The 17,762-nt window shown below is 38.9% G+C and overlaps 2 protein-coding genes across 6 annotated transcripts in view; both read right to left on the bottom strand.

Moving 5' to 3' along the window:
• Positions 1-14,662, bottom strand: part of spire1a (spire-type actin nucleation factor 1a) — a 22,870-nt gene extending 8,208 nt beyond the window's left edge. For 4 of the 5 annotated variants that reach the window (XR_003052620.1, XR_003052619.1, XM_017041258.2 and 1 more), the window contains exons 1-8: positions 14,135-14,654; positions 9,535-9,566; positions 6,412-6,678; positions 4,584-4,709; positions 2,690-2,764; positions 2,426-2,590; positions 2,179-2,265; positions 1,716-1,846 (exon numbers count right to left, since the gene is read on the bottom strand). Coding sequence is in view for 3 of the 5 variants with exons in the window: in XM_017041258.2 (XP_016896747.1) it covers positions 1,716-1,846; positions 2,179-2,265; positions 2,426-2,590; positions 2,690-2,764; positions 4,584-4,709; positions 6,412-6,678; positions 9,535-9,566; positions 14,135-14,462 (1,211 nt within the window). In the remaining 2 variants the exon portion in view is untranslated. Of the gene's footprint in view, positions 1-1,715; positions 1,847-2,178; positions 2,266-2,425; positions 2,591-2,689; positions 2,765-4,583; positions 4,710-6,411; positions 6,679-9,534; positions 9,567-14,134 lie in introns of all 5 variants that reach the window. The other variant, XM_025065044.1, reaches the window with a different exon arrangement.
• A 674-nt stretch (positions 14,663-15,336) lies between these two features.
• Positions 15,337-17,762, bottom strand: part of LOC103394441 (brain and acute leukemia cytoplasmic protein) — a 3,919-nt gene continuing 1,493 nt past the window's right edge. Inside the window, exon 3 of the mRNA XM_008331753.3 lies at positions 15,337-16,815. Coding sequence (XP_008329975.1) covers positions 16,690-16,815 — 126 coding nt within the window. The 3' untranslated portion in view covers positions 15,337-16,689. The remainder of the gene's footprint in view (positions 16,816-17,762) is intronic.

The following is a 17,762-nucleotide window of genomic DNA, read 5'->3' as shown; positions in this document are numbered from 1 at the left end:
AGGATCACACGTAGAAATATATGAATCTATTAAACTTTTAATCTGACAGAGCAGACACATGCCGATAAAGGTATCCTTAGTTAGTGCAAAGCTGCAAACCATACTGGGACAGTGAGGTGAAGGAAGATGCTACAGAATAAAAAAATGTGAACCAAAGTAGAAAAAACTATGATCAGGAAGGGGATTTGGGAGAGGGAAAGGTCAGACTGACTCATCACCAGGATCACAGACAGTCACTGAGCAGCTGTGACACGCAGGGCTGGTAGAACACTATCAGAATTTATTACACTCATAAAAATATACAGGAGAAAATTTGAGTATGTCCGACTGTGATGAGTTGTACAATCTTGTTGTATAATTTACAGTGACAGCCAGTTAGCAACTGTAGTGTGCCATGCACATAAGTTCAAAAGCACAAGCATAAAAGTGATAAGAACAGCGAGCATGGAGCGTGGAGTGTATAATCCTTAAAGTAGCCTGGAATGAAAACATATAGAGCTAATACAGGAACCAAACATCTTTACCTGACGAGTCAAAACTGTGTGACATGGTAAGAGGTCGCATGACTTGACAGTTAAGCCACAGTAAGAAAAAGGTGCAGAAGCCAAAATTAGTCAAGCTAAGGTTAGTTGAAATGCATTATTAGATCAAAAAAAGGTTTCTCAGAAATAGCTAGATATATGGGTTAGAATAATAATAATAAATAAATGGGACACTTTAAAATCCCTGTTGTGTAGAGTCCACTGTATTATTACATAACAACTACATGTTCACTTCTTTAGCCCACAACAAAAGGCATGTTGTGAGTCCTATAACAGTCCTGTCTGGAACTGACTAATGAAATGTTCACTTTCTTTTAATCTGATTAAAGTGTTGAATGGTTTGAACTTTCACCTTCATTACTACATTCTGCAGCCTCTTTAGCAATGATGCCTTTTATCAGGACATCTACATATTGTATATCACATTACATAAGAGTATTATTACAACAGGAAGTCGCTGAAAGTAAAAGCAGCAAATCATCAGTCCTAGACAACAATGTCAGGGAGAATGATGAAACCTTCAGCGGCGTATAACAGCAAATAACCAAAGCTAACAGCTGCCGCCATGGTCATCCCCGTTCAAATACTGTGACATTTGTGATTAAGTGAAGGGATCAACGAAGGAAAGGAGCTGTTGTGGAAATTATGATGGATGCATTTAAAATGGTTAGGTCATAAATATTCACCTCATCATATTAAGGTAAAATGTCAAGAAGAACTTAACGTAGAAACAAATTCATCTAGGTAAACCTAACCATTTAGTCAAAGAACAATAAGACATTTGCACAAAATATAGAATTGTTAGCCAGAAAAGAAATCAATCATACTAACAATAACTTACTAAGTTACTAAATATCAGTCCTACAATTGCACAAGTATTAACTGAAATTAACTGGAAAAAAAAAAGAAAAAAAAAAACCTCATTTAGCAAACAATTCCAAGAATTCAAGAAATGTTACAAAATAATGTATGATGATTTAAAAATGCTAGAAAAATGATGAAAAACAACTGATTTATTCCCCAATGACTACTGATGCATGTTTTTATAGGAAGCAAATTTCCTGTAGAGTCAGGTTTATAGGTTGGTAGAGTGTCAAAAGGATGAAGCTGGGAAAATGCTAGAACATAAAAAAGTAAGTCTGTGTTTGTCTGTGTGTGTGCGCATGTGTCTCACCCAGACGAGTTCTGCGGACCATGTCTGGTGAGACCGGCCTGAGCTTCCTCTCGGCTTTGATGTCTTCGAGAAGTCGCTCGTGGAGGCTCTGGGGTCGAGGAGGGTGGGGTTTCAGTTTACGTGCTGAAACCTAAGAAAGACAAAAAACAGGTTGGACAGACGACATTATCACAATAACAACCTTCTGCCTGTTGTTAGGCACCAACAGTGTAGGTCCGACAAAGGTTTCACTGACTTTTAGAACGTTTTCCTTGCTAATTGTTAGCTATTTATCATTAAAGTGATCCTAACTTTTTCTATCTTTAGCAAAAAATATTTTGTGGTTGTAAATTTAATGAACATCAAATCTTTGCTAATCCCCTGGTGCAGACTGATCTAATGACTCATGGGTATAAAAACTAATTAGATTACATATTACAAATAGAAAATCTTGTGATCTTGTGCACACAGTGCATTACTCACAGGATTGAGAGGGGGTCGTGACCGGATGAACTCCAGGATGACTTCATGTGCGCTCTTCTTTAACCTTGGAGGGAGGTCTCCATTTACCTGGAAGGTCATGTGATACAGATTTAAAACATGCAGTACAGATTATTACCAGCTGTCTGAAATGACCATTCCTGACAATCCTTTGATACAACCACAAAAAAAAAAAAAAAAAGGTTTTTCCCAAAACCTAAAAGTGAATTAAGGTGAAGAGAATCCACACCATGACTTTTCTTAGCTTGTAACGTTTAGAGCGGATGTCGTCCATCAGCATTTCATAAGGTGTGAGCTGGAACTCGATGGGTAAAGGGTTGTACTGGCGTTCCTGAACCTTCTTCAGCTTCACGCCGTGTCGTAGATCGCGCATCACCTGCACCCAGAACCTTGCCTGTTGACATTTTTAAAAATAATCATATACATATAAACAAAACAGTTAAACAGTGAAACATTTATAGTGCTGAGATATTCAAGTCAATGTTCTTCATACCCAGTCTGCATTTTGCAGCTCATTGAGGTCTTTACCAGGTTCCTCCTGAGCATCACCTTCCATTCTACGGAGGTTCTGGAGAAAACAGAATAAGAAAAATCAGAAAACCTAATGAAATATTTTGTTTGCTCAAGTTGAAGCAGTTCCTCCATAAAACTATTATATTTGGTTACAACCTCCAGTGCTACAACTTCCAATCACTCAAACCATGCTGGCCTTAAACTTGTTGTAGTCATGCTGCTGGCTACAACTAATGTGAAGTCAATGGGAGCTGGCCAAACGATCAGAGCTGTTTAATTAATCAATGCTTGTTGTTTAGCTGAAGTGCATCGATGTCTATTCCATCCAGAGGTGACAGTTTACCACAGGGAAGAAATAAGTCAGCGGCCGACAGTTCACTGGTGATGATGTGGCTGTTACCGGCTGCTCTTCACGTCTCCTACAAAAGGTGGCTTGTCCCTATTTTTTTTATACTGGACATGTAACAATAGCTGGTGAATGTGCTGTGTGTAAACACTTTTATTTTTGGTTAATTTTTTAACAACATGTACTGAGGGAATGATAAACAGAGCCACAACTCTGAAAAAACTATTTATGAGAGTGGATGATGGTGAAGTTGTTATGTAACACGTTTCCTTTCTGAGTTTACTTCAGTTCAGGGCATTTAATTGTCCTAAACTGAACTTAGTAGAAGAGCAGCAAAGCAAAAGTTGGCATTTTTTGCAGCTTTTGACCATTTCGAAGGTAACATAAGTTATTTGGTATCTATTTCCTGGACATGCTAAGGAAAATTAGCTTTTGTTAATTTTGAGTCTAACTTTAAAGTTAAAGCTAATTGCCGTCGCAGGAACAGGCTGTTAATAAATAAATAATAAATAAAAACTTGTTAGTGTGAAATGTAAATTCAAAATGAACTTTTAGTATGCATGTGTTCATGCAAATAATGTCCAACAACAAACAACTAATTCTTCAGTGGGTCTTAGTGCAACCAGGAGGTTCAGAGGGGCCCTGACAACTTGGCATTCCCCTTCTGTAAGCTCCTTAAATTGCTTTGTTACACTTGACGGAGAATCAGTGTGTTACATAAGAATTTCACATGGGCCCTGAAGTCTACAGAGGTTAGAGACACTGTCCACCAAGTTTGACTGAAGGGAAATTACACTACTTTTAGTGGAATTTAAGACTCTACCAAACATCTCGTCAACAAATGTACCTCTTTAGTTACACCAAACATGATGAGGAAAATCAGGATCATAGTTTTTTTTTTACATTTTCATGTTTAGGAATGTTGATGGTGAGTCACTGAAATAAGCTAGAATCAGAATTAAAATGATTTCCAGTCATTTCCATGACTTATGAGACACATTAACAGTAGTTTGTATTATTTATAATCAGGCAACTAGACTGACGCCCTCGATCACAGTGCCTGCTGCCAGGATTCTCAAATGTCCTGACCAGAGGTCAGAGACAAACACTCAACAGTTATTAGTCCGTTCCCATCATTACGGCTGTGTAGGCTCTTTTATGTTGTTGTTTATGTAGTTGTTGCCTAAATAACTGGCACTGTTCTACTTTTAAACACAACAAAGATACGTCTGCAGATAGGTTATAAATAGACTTACAACATACATAACAGTGGTTACATTACACTTCAAAGGAACAATCTTTTTAACTGTCTAATAAATTAACAACGACAGTGTCAAAGGGTTCCGACTCTATGAGTGTGGTGTCAAAGGTATGTGTGTAGGTCATGATACCTGACGCAAACATAGGGTTGACTCACAGATATTTACTGGTTATAGCAACCGGTGATGGCATCGAAGTGGAATTTAATTTTCTGAGTGTTTCTCTCACAATCACGAACCTGCAGGTGGCAGGAGCTGGACCGGCTTACCTCTTTGGCACTCTTGATCTTTTCCAGGAATGTGCATAGTTCTCTGGACTCGGCGTAGAGAGCTCGGCACACGGCCTGGTAATGACTGGGAGCGTCCGAAGGGCTGGGCAGATGGGAAGAACACAGCTGTGGAGGGGGAGAAATGTTTTGTTATCCCAAAGAATGTTAGAAAACAATATGAATGTGTATGTAATCCTGTCAGTAAAATAATGCTAATGCTCCCAATGATTCAAAACACTATGGTATATTCAATACTGTACAGTACACCATGGCAATAATTACCTGCTTATGCCAAACCACCATTATCTGCCAATATAATTATATGACAGCTGAGTATTTATAAATGAAATGTGTCCCAACCATGGCTGCAGTGGTTTGAATAGCTCCATTGATTACTTTAATTATTAAATAGGTGTGTTTAAGGACAAAAACCAGACCTGCAACCTGTGTTGACTGCACAGCCTTTTTAGACTGCTATAATAAAAGAACAAGGATGACCTTTGAAATCCTGCACCATTGTCTTTTAGTCAGGCTCTTGTTGAACAACTGCACAGTGCCCACTGCCTCAAGGTGACAGGTCAACTACAACAATGCACCTGACCACACCCACCAACGGTCAAATTTATGTGAGGATTTATGTCATGATGCTGAAAATGGAGCTAAGAAAAGGTTTAACATTTCCAGCTGAGGGGATTTTATTTTCCTAAACATAATGCACATCCATTCAATAGAGGATATATGACTCAGACCATAGAGATCCTCCTATGGAGTCAAAAGATGAATGTATGAGGTAGTTGTACTCATAAAAGCCTCTGGGTTTCATCAGGTTTGTCTTATAGTTTTTTTAATGAACTGAACTGACTCAGATTATCTTCCTAAAAATATTTACTGACAATTACTGCAAACCAGATCGTCCAGTAGCAGCAACATTTCACTTTGTAACTTTGTTCATCCTCCACAGAAAGATAACCCATGTGGCATGACCAAATGTATTAATAGTTCTTTAAAAAAAAAAAAAAAAAAACAAGTGAGAGGCTGGCTGCCACAGCAATGGATCAGCCGTCATCATCTTCAGTCAAACAAAGGGATAAACCAGATGAATGACATTTTTCATGTTTAGCAAATGGGCTTGGTTTGTCACGGGAATGTCTGATGACTGGAAGGAAAGTGTCTTCCTGCCTGTCACTAAAGGGCTAATACTGTACACATGTGAAAAACACTGGAGTAGAGAGGGCATTCACTGACACACTGAAAGTGGATTCTAATGTTTGTCCTTCAATGTTTAATTAAGAGTTGGCTAGATAAACTCCTGTGGAACGAGAATGTTAGAACGACATGAGTACTTCCTGGTTCACCCCAGAACCTAGTCATGAGTCGTCACGTTTACTGGCCAACTATTCCTGACTTGGTGCTTCACTTGTTTGTCCTGTCAATGATTTCACCTTGAGTTGTCCTGAACACCTGAGCTGCAGGAACCAGTTATCTAACTCTGGTGTGTCTCAGTGACTTCAACTGAAATCTAAAGAACCAATCAGGAGAATCATTGTTGGAGTCAGACCAGAGCAGGGAACAGATTTCTGTTTCTCCACCAGACTTTTCTAAGGTGAACATAACAGACTTATTCCCTAAACACCGATGTGTTTACACTGCTATAATTACCAGTCCTATTCTCTGACGCTTTCAGAGAATACACAGTTTGACGGCCACCATCAGGGGAATCTGTTTACCGTTGGGGTGATAATGGCTTGTGGACATTTGTGTTGAGTTGACAGACAGTGTGACGATGTGGGAAAAGGACAAATACATGTGTAAACACCAAACAACCTACCAAGATAACATCTTTATAGCTGCGTATGCTGCTGACAGTACAGATGGTGGAGGCAGTTACAAGCTCCTCCTCCTCCTCTTCCTCGCACTCGTCCTCCTCCTCGGTGGCCTCATAGCCCTCGTCGGGACAGGGGTCGCTCTCGGTTTCTTCGTGGTTGGTCATCATGTCGATCAGCCGCTCCAGCGGCGGGCTGAGCTCACGTTCCTCGTTCTCCTTGAGGCCGTAGTCCAGAGCTTTATAGATCATAACGGCGAGTGAGTCGATAACCTGCAGAACGAAAAATAATGTGTGATGGAATAACTGGAGGTTTTTATGGTAAACTGAGTTTCTGCCACTTTGTTCTCTCACGTTATCGTGAACACATCGTTGTTTTTTCCATGTATGTTTTGTCACTATCAGTAATTCTAGTACAACTTAACCTGGAGTCTGGACTTTAATTTTTTTGCCCAACAACTAATTTATTGCACCTGGGCAGAGCAGAGTGGAACAAACTGAACTTCATTACTTTCCTGCATTAGTTGGAAAAGTGACAATTTATTTACAGTTAATTCAATTCCAGTCAACAGACAGAGAGTTGGTTCATGTCCTCAGATTGGAAACTGGGCCGAGATGTTTCTACGATTATTACAGTAATGTGGTGATGACTTCAATTACAGCTGCTCACAGTAAGCAGAAGGGTATGATCCATCTGGATTTGTTTTCCTGGGACAACAATGTGAAAAAGCTGTTTCCTAAACAAAATACCTGCTTTTGTGGTGTTGAACATCTAACACTGATGGGTTTTTTTACAACCAAATAACTAGAAAACAATCACCAAAAAAAATCTAATTATTTAACTGCTGTTGCTTCCTATTGTACAGCTTCTGTGGTTCCAGGTATGACATAGCATTTCAAGATGGTTGACACTGCGGGAAGTTCTGTTTCTGTTTGTGCTGCTCTGCGGTTCACTGCGTCATCGTGATATTCTGAGGTTTCTGTTTGTAAACACAACAGAATTGTGATTTCTTAATCACATAAGCTAATAAAAGATGTATTATATTATATGATATGTCTCTGATTAATGAGGGCTAAATCTAGCATAGCAAGAGGGAATAAAAGTAGAAAATATATATATATATATATATATATATATATATATATATCACAGACACAGTGATTTCACATGAGTGGAGTACAGAAACTCATTAGTCAGAGGCAAGTTCCTCTGCCGACAGGAATCAAGGGAGGTGAGAATGAGCTGCTGTGGGTGGCACTGGTGTGGACTGGGCTGACTGGATGTGTTTGGGTTTGGTTCTTTTTTTTTTTTTTTTTTTTAAGCGTGACAACACCGAGAAAGGCTGTCGACAGAGTACAACATAGCAAAAAGGTTTTGTTTAAGCATGCTCATGAATTTGGAATTAAATCACTAAAAATATAAATCATTCCTAATCAATTGCTCCTGTTCCTATTGGAAGAACAGTGGAGCTCTTATTATCATCCATTTGTGTGTACAGCCGATAATCCTGTTCCAGGAGATTAAATAAATATCCTTCATGTGTTATTATGTAACGTCATAATCCATCTGTAGGACGACGGGCGCAGTAAAGAATGGATAATGTAAAGCTACTACACTCAGTCACAACAGTCCAAGATGTACTGCTTTAGTCTGGAGCAAACTAATGACTGTAATTATGTGGGCAAAATCCTTTAACAAGGAGAAGTCGAAATGAGTAAAAATAAATACATAAATAAATAAATAAATATGTGTTTGTAACTTCTTCAACCATCCTAAGTCTAAACACCTCTGTTTCCACCAGAGCACACAGGAATTATGGGGGATGTCTTTAACACCAGGTCACAACCAACCACAAAGAAAAAAAGGGAGGAAAAAACAGTTGTATTTTCCACTTATCAATTATTACCTCATAAAAAAACTAATGAGTCATGAATTGGGCAAGAAGGAAGGAGGCAGAGAACCGGTGTGTGGATCAGTTGAGGTCCACACTAAACCACTAACAAAAACTAAACTCCACCTTAGCAGAGGTGGATCTCTGCCACAAATAGATAAAAAAACAAAAACAATTCTATTTAGTGGTGCAGCCTTGGAACACATATTGTTTTTAAGCTCATGCTGATGAAATGCAGCAGATGAATGTTGTGAGAAAAAACCCAACCATTTTAATGATGGGTTTCCTTAGAAAAAAATCAATCATCCATCTATCCAGCCCTTGTCAACCCCTTATTTCTTTGCAGCATCGTGGGTGGTAGGTGAGTGGGGGGGGGCTACACCCTGGAGAGTTCACCAATAAAGAGATTCATGCATTGCTTTAATAATTAAATAAAACATCTACTGACTTTACCCAACCCCAAAAAACAATGGATCGATTTCCCTGAGACATTTTTAAGGATTGGTGCCAGTTCCAAGGAGGAACCCGATACCATTGGATGGGTTTCAGGAACGACTGGAAGGTTCAGAGAGAAAAAAAACGATAATAATAACTGTAACTGTAAACCAGGTGGGTCCTTCAGCTTTAGCAACACCATACACTGCCTCTAAATAGCTGCACAGTCCATTGTGTAAGATTGTGTTACCAAACACACCCTGCTGGGGAGGAGAACCTCAATACAAACACAGAACTCATGTGAGCAGCTAGCAAACTGGCATCAGCCGGAAACATCCTGGAGGTAAACACGACGGTGACTGAAGGTTAGACTGGAAGATGAGAACATCCTCGTTGATTTATCTCTCTCTCTGTTCACACTCGTTTGTGAGCAGCTGAAGGTTCAGCTATGAGATTTCACTCATCGCCCATCGGTCAGCTGATGGGAGGAATTTTAATTCAGACAGCCATGAAAACACATGTGCACACACACGTGCATATAGACATACACATAGACTACACCGACAAACATGAGGGAAGACCTGACTGGAGCTAACAGATTGTGTTTAATTGGTTTGTGTGCACAAGATCAAGCTGCGAGAGAAGCTTCTCTGTATGGTAAAGGAGAGGAAGGCTTGGACAAACACACACCAGCCACACATCCTCTTCACCTGGCTGCACTGCTTGTGATTGAAGTGGTGATAAAATGATATTAGAAAGAGATTTGCTATGCTGTGGTTGGAGTGACGGAGGAGAAACTCACCTCCAACGTGGTGGGGGCCGCCTTGTATTCATCTGCAATGACACAGAGAGAGGATAATCATTCACAATGGAAAATAAACTCTAATGATTATTATTACTTATTTGTTCCAGTCAATCAAGAACGCAATCAACACACCCACACAATTATTTACGCCTGTAAATTTAATATGTTACACAAGCCATCTCTGTTGAACAGTCACAGCACACACACACACACCTCGGGCTATTTTGCAGAACATCAAATATTAAACTTTGCGTGCTCTGTGAGAGAAAAAGGTAGGCAGAGTCCAGGGGATGGAGGGTGGTTTCACTTCAACTGCCAACAGAGTGGAGGGACTGTGTTTATCGTGCAGTCGCTGCCTGTGGCTAAGTGTAGCTACAAACCCCACTGTGACACTGTGGGAGATTTAGGGTCTGCAGGGAAAAACAGACTTCTAACCAGACCGACCGTTAAAATCAAAAACACTTAACCAACACTTCATCTAGTCTTATACTAACATTATGTTGCACAAATGTTTGGTTTTTTTTACAGGATTCTCACCAAGGGCTAACACCTACTAATGTACTTGAATGTACTTCCAAAGTAGTGGATGTGATCAAAAAGACCATTACATCACTGTTTAATGAGGCCTAATCTCATGCTTTGGAGCTGACAATGTGCACTTTACTGTACTTGTCACTGGCACTCCTTGATCCAACAATCACGCAATGTTTTATTGACGTATTTATAATGAGCGGTTTTGGAGCAGTCATGTTAACAATGTCACATCTGTAGTATTTGTTTTCTTCTCTGTGTTCATATGGTGACAAGGTCTCAGTAAGTAATGCAGTAAAACATCATGTAAAATAATATGGAAATGCTGATGAAATTAAGTTAAAGACATGAGAAAGTAACCTATTGATGACTGATATTATTAATTACATAATCCTGATGATTTCAAATCATGTAGGACTTTTAAATTGAGTACAAAAATACTATGATTAACAAGATGGACAAAAATACACTGATCCTAGTCAATGAAAACATTTAAAACGCACAAATAAATACCCTGGTAAAAAATATTAAATAATTAAATATAATATTAAAATAATGATGCCAGTATTTATATAAGGCCTGACCTGAATAAATAAACCCATTAAAGTAGTTTCTTGACAAGAGAAAAGTGTTGGAAAAGGCAGCATTAGAGGTGAAGGTACAATCACAGCAGTTTATCTACAGCCTTCACACCCAGTCCACAGTGTCACAGATTAGCTCTTCACTACTGAGACTCAGGTCAACTGCAGTTATCAACGCCACATCTAAATGTAATAACCCACTGAGTTAAAGCCACAGTTTTTTTATCTAGAATCCCTCGACTTGTTGATTTTCATAGAGTAGCTCTTGTGTAGTTTCTCTGCACAGGTCACTGGAGCACACAAGGAGAAACAGTCAATTCATTCACCAACGCTCATCAGGAAAACACTAACTCCTCTGTCTGCCACAGTAAAGAAGAAGTAGTTTGGCCCGGGCTGTTGTCTCCTCTTGCTGTGGCATATAAATCACAGAGACAACAGTATATCTGGTGCAGTGTGGAGTGTTTGTAGGTGGGAAAACCTCTTTAGCATTTATTTATGAGATATATTCCACGAGATATGCTACCCATCTAAAAAAAAACAACTACAATACTTTTTTTCATCAATACCATGATATTTGGATAAAGTTTATGCAACATTATAATTTGGTTTCTTAATAGTGTAGTGATATAGTGGAATGTATAAAAATGAATTGGAAAAAAGTTTCCTTAATAATTTAATTTGACCTTGTAACTGGAATTTAGTATTGATGGTAAAACCATCCATTAAATCCAAAAATAATTTACAAACACGTATTGCAAAGCAATTCCGGGTTTGTTTTTGGTGTCCTAACATTGTGTCCTTGGCGGTTATCCTGATTAGTTGGTCAATTTATATTCTAAATCAAGTCCCATCTTCCTTAAAGGAACATGAAGTGAAATATTTGTGTTTTATTTATAAAACTCTGTCAGCACACTGAGAGCTGATTTTGATTTTTTTCTTCTTAAAGCATCACAAAAAATGCACCCTCTTGGCCTAAACTGTGAACAATGTCTCTTCGCAGTGTGATGCGCAGCTCAGTGACGCTGACGTCTGAACACGGCCAAAACAGAGACTTTTTTTCCTGACTCATACACACTACAGGCCAACCCTACTGTAGGTTGCATAAGCATCAATTTTCAGCCTCTATAACAAGTGACTGTGCTACTGAAGGTGTAATAGGTCTCAGGTCTCACTCATCAACTGCACTAATATAGACCAGAAAGGGGACAAACTGTCCAAAAATACTTAAATTAAACTGAGAGAGAAGCAGCCAAGGATTTCCCTTAATCTACACAGTCATCTGTCGTTACATTCCTGCAGCCTGAGTATCTAATCACCACATTTTCTTTCTATTTCTGCCTGCAGCACTGACTCAATCTTTTTATCCTGAGGTTGGACTTCTAAACACCCAGCAAACATTGGTCGACTTAATAGCCCTCTAAATTATGGGTTCCCTTGGAAAAGGAAAGGAAAAACATGGAAGGTGGAAAAAAAGAGGAGTTGGCATAAATATTTCCCAGAGAAAGAAAGAGTGACAGAGAGAGAGAGAGAGAGAGAACATGCTGTTACTCAGACACCACCGTCCCACACCCAGTTTTATCTCAAGCACATTCAAAGTATGCAGATGAAAAGGTACAAGGCTGTGAGACACACATGCATGCATACTTGCAGCTTTACACACCTTAATAGTTGTACTGGAACAATTAGTTTTGATTCTAGAATATACTGCCTTGACAAACTCATTATATAAGACAGAGAACTGAACCAGGACTGTCATTTCAACCCGATCACTGCAACCTCAGACTGTAGATTTGAGGTGCAGATACACATCATGAAAGTGTTTGTTATTTTTCATTCACAGCCCATTTGCACCTATTCACATAGTCCCATGCTCTATTAAATTGCAGGCAGCAAATACTTTTGTATTGTTAGGCCACAAAAACTATGAAGTTATATTATGACAACTGCAGATATTTACGTGCACGACAAAGACAGAACGTAAACTTGTAAGAGAAAAACACAGGACATACACACACTGTTTACTTTCACCATTCACCAACAGATCTGCAGCATCTGTATGATACATTTATGTCAATGTGGACCAATATTTGACATCAATAAAGAAGAGAGGGCCATTCTGAAGACAATGATGATCTCAGCCCAAAATGTAGAAGATGAACCTAATAAATTACCTTTGAGATTAGACTGATGAAGTACTGTTACTTCAGCTTCTTGAAGTAAATATGTTCTTCAAATAAAGAGGTTTGACACCTTTTGATTCTTCATGTTTTGGAACACATGACCACTGCACTAAAACATTACTAAATTAGACAAGTCATCTTTATCATATACATGATGAGGCCTTTATCATGAGTGCATAAATGGCCTTGACTATTCAAAGGCAATATCCACCTTCATATGTTTTCTGACTGAGAACCTTAGTTTGGATTTGGCAAAGCCTGTAAACAGCTTTTGCCCACAGTGCGTTTTTCATGTGTGGTTTTCTTTTTCACTGCAGTCTTGGTTATGACCCCGCATCATTACTTAGGTCCGTTCCCAAGGTGCTCTCAGTTTGAAAGCATCACATGGTTTGTTATTTACTGAAGTGAAGTGACCGCTGCAGAGGCATAATCTCAAACAAAAGCCTGGAGCAGCCTTAATGATCCTTCACTGCATGAATGAAACAGTGATATAGGCTGTGTTTATCATACAAATATCAATATCTGTTGTGGGAACAAGTCAATTTTTCCAATGGTAGGGACATAACACGGCAACATCCAGAATCAGGTCTCTTTAAAAAGGGTTTAAATTGAAAGATTAAAGTGCAAAGTTTAGAATTTAAATGTCAACAATGTGACGAATAGTGACTAAACTAAAGAGGTTCTTTCTTTGTTATTGGTTTAGTTTGGCAGATGGACAACCTAAATACAAAAAAAAGTTTCACTTTGAGTGAGGCGTGATAAAAATGTAGCCTAACTTGTCAACACGTCTACTTTTTGTTAAAGCTGCCCAGAGGTGTGTCTGCATCTGAAACACAGTCTGTTTCCTCCTTAGAATTGTATACTACAATTCAGACCTTGTTTAAACTTTAAAATTGAAATTGGGTCAAATATTTTAATTTCTATTGCGTCTCAAAGTCTACCCATTAAAATACTGTAATAACTCATTATTGTGTTTACATTGAACTTTAGGAACATTAATGGTGTGTAGTCATTATACAATCTGTTATGTTAGCTTTGGCATGAGGGGTGAATAAAACCCACTCCTGAAATATTCGCCGCATTGACAAGTGCATCGGCTGGTCCGTAAACAAATTCGGCACATGGCTGGGAGCAGACAACCACAACAACATGGCCTCTTTGCGAGGATGCTCCACTGTGTTTGGCCTATTAATGCCAACAAGGAAAAACGCTTTGTTACTGACTGTTTATCGACATGTACACGCCACATAAGCAGGTTTGATTCTGTGGCCTGACACCCACTGAAAACTAGGTTTGTTTTTTTACCTGTGCTCTCCTCAAAGTGCAGTTCCACAGCCCCATCCCTCCCGATCATCACGTCCCCGGGTCCCTGAATCCTGCGCACACCGCTCACCGCCGTTGCGGCAGCTTTGGAGCATCTCCTGCGGTGTCTCTGCGCTAATGTCCGACAGCATTGGTAACAAACGGCCCAGGCTTGCTCCTCGTTAATGGGTTGGCTGTACAGGTTCAGTATCTCCTCCAAGGAAACCTCCTCCACTCCGTCGCTGCTGCAGTCCATGTTCACGCTCCCAAAATCCCTGAGAAATGTCGGCGAAGGCAGCATTCCGTCGTCAGCTACGGGTCGCTTGGCCATCCAAACACAATATTATACCCACATATTTCTAAAGGAAAATAACTGGGAAAGTCGTAAAAAAAATATTATAGTTAAGAGTTAATTTACTGCGTATACCTGTCCTTCCGCTGTTAAGTTAAGCGTTCAAAAGGAGAGAAGAGCACCAACGTCTCAACACAGAGGCTACCGACTGTTACAGAACTCCGCCCGGTCCTAACGTCCGCCGGTTTACAATTTCAATAGAGCGGTTGCTGACGTAATCGGTCAATTAAAAGGGCGCCAAGTGTGTGTACTTTAAGGTCTATCAAAAAATCAAGAGATTTTAAAAAATGAATATACCGCAGTATATGCAGTAATGGTACCATGGTACCAACGTTTTCAGTCTTCGGTAAAATAAGAGGTCAATTAAATTACACTGTCATGTGGACATAAAGAAGCAAATATATGAATATTATCTATTTACGTCTATCTAATTGAACTTAAAGGTATCATTTAGTTTGTCGTGTATGTGTAACAGCATACCTGTGAAACTTGCGAAACCATTTTGAGTTTAAACTGCTGAAGCAAAGCTCACACGTTGTTAGAAAACCACCAAACGTGTATATAAAAAATACCGTTACAAAAAACATTTACTCGCTTTCGAGTAACCGCGATGCTAAATGCATTTTTTTAGTAGAGCGCCATCTCCTGACTATGTTTTTCACTACAATCAAGCATCAAGATTAAATATTCAAGTATTGAATGAAAGTCATTAGTTATTTACCTTCTATTGCTTCAATTACATAAGACAGCATGTGACTCAATAAAGAAATATTTTTAATTATATTATATAAATTATATATATATTATGTAAGGGGAATTTCAAACAAAAAAAAGAACAAATCAATTACAAAACTTCGGCTATGTATTTTATTTTTAACTTATTATCTATCTCATCCGTGAACATACTGTATTGTCCAAAGGGCTTTCGAACTAACCACATTTGTTTGTTCTTACTTAAAGTCAAAAATTACAGGCAGACAATTAGGGTATTGAAATCAAGCTATGTCAACGGGAAGTCATGTAACGAAGAAAAGAGAAATTTAACATAGATTTTAACATGGACTGCACTGTAATTTCGTGTATAGAACAAAAGCATAGCCATCCGCTCATAATTGATGAATAACCTTTAGCAATAGTTAGGGACACAGACAATTTTTGTTAGTTTTAACAAACAAAGAAGATGCAAACAATTAACTACTTGTTAAAAAGCAAAAATGCCTAATCCACCTAAGTTAAAATTGTATTAATATAATTTGATAATAATTTAATAATTTAAAGTGTAACAGGATGTGACATCAGATTTGACAAATTGAAAAAAGAAAAGAAAAAGAACGTTATCTATATTTATTTGTTTTGGGGGCTATTCAAATGCTTGATTTAAGTAGGTTGGCAAAACAGCGCCATCTACTGCTATTTGTGTTTTAGTGTAATTTATTGTTTAGTTTTGAATTTGTTTGTGTAGCCCGCTACGTACAAGCACATTAAAGGTAAATAACAGTATTAAACATAATGTATAACGTGAACTGGAAAATATATGGTCCAACATAAAACTTCTTAAGTGAAGGCAAAAAGAGTTCAGTCTAAATGAATTGTAGGCACATGCAGGTGTGTTTGTTTCTTTTTCTTGCAAAGGCTGCAACTTATAATTTTCAGCCTTTGAGTCTCCAAATCTGGGGTTGTGAACAGCACTTCAGGTTTAAAGACATTTTCACCATTAACCAAGTTTAAACAACACCATCATTGCTTTTTTTGTTTTCTTAGATCACAACAAAAAAACACACACACTGACACAAACAACTGAAGCAAAGTCTTAAGAAAGGCCCCACACAGATTACACTGGATGTGCAGATAGTGATTATCATGTGCATATGGAACTGTACAGTCTTGGCTTAACACAGTGACCCATTCCCTGACCGGCACCATAAGCATGGCAGACAAGCACAGTGGAGAGTGTGAACACTGTATGTGGACCACTCCTTGCTTCATGCACACACTTGCAATGGCACAGCAAAGATGCAGCATCCCAAGGTCTTTGGGTGGAGGCGTATGCAGGTGCTTATGTTGTAAATCGGCAAGACCTAAAGGCCAAACTCTTCCAAAGTCCCATCCAGTGTTAACTACACACTATTGTATTACACCGTTCTGTCATGTGGGGGACTGCCCACGGCCTCAGTCTCCTGCATTTCCACAGCATTTCTGTTTCTCTTCATCTTTCATCACTCTCCTTTCCTGCTTCAGCCTCCTCGCCGCCGCTGATGTTGACAGGCTGACCATCCTTGGATGGAACATTGGCCTCTTTTGACGCCCTTCTTTTGGAGTCACGAGCTGTTCGCTGAAAATAAACATAAAGATGAAGGATTCTGAAGGTCACATCATTTAAATGTCACCCCACTGGACACGGTGTGAGTGGGCAACGTCGGCCAGCTCAGACCTGAGTCACTGAAGCGCTGCCCTTAAGCGAAAAGTTAAATAAATAAAAAACAGCAGGTATTGTTTTATTTATAAGACGTTGGAATGAGCGTGCTGCCTCCAACAACTGACTACAGCGATTCTTATTCCTAAATATGTTGTGTAAAAGTGGCTAACAGGAACATTTTTGAATGAATCCAAGATAATCCCTCCTGTGTGTATGTGTTAAAAACTCACGGACTGTACATTTAGCATCTGAATTGGCAAGATGTCAAACCGACTGTGGCAAGAAAATGGGATAGTAAGAAAATATGGTCATGGTTGGATAACAAAACTAATGTAAGAGAAGATGAAGGAAAAGATGAGGTGAAATGAAGTCACATGATCTAGAGTGGTGGCCTCTACTGTAATAAAGATACAAAGTAGACAGTGTATATTTAGATTATCCAATAAAATATGCATTTTGCATAAAACCAGTCCTATTGAATACACAATTGTAATGTTAATCATCTTATATTAAATGTCTTTGGGGGAATGACGACTGTCTTATTCTCCACCCACGCTCACACATCGATTCCAGTTTTGGCTGCAGTGCAATGCATTTCTGCACCATTTCTATTCTTAACCCTGTTAAAGAAAGTGTCTCAGACACACAGTATATCCCAGGTATATTGTTCCTTGCTCCTGGTCTAGAATATAATATATTTTTTAAAATTCCTATTCCTCATGAGATTACACATTTGAGGACACACACAGGAATAAAGACCTTCTGAAAGGCAGTCTAAGACTGAAATAATAAAAAAGCCACTTTGATTTAATGGTAAAGTGTTGGTCTACGCTCAGTCAGGGAGACCTACCTCAGTCAGGGAG

Source organism: Cynoglossus semilaevis, chromosome 18 (genome assembly GCF_000523025.1).
Source record: "Cynoglossus semilaevis isolate Cse_v1.0 chromosome 18, Cse_v1.0, whole genome shotgun sequence".
Lineage (NCBI taxonomy): Eukaryota > Metazoa > Chordata > Actinopteri > Pleuronectiformes > Cynoglossidae > Cynoglossus > Cynoglossus semilaevis.
Note: the sequence above shows the minus strand (reverse complement) of the source record. Positions and strands in the feature narration are given on the sequence as shown.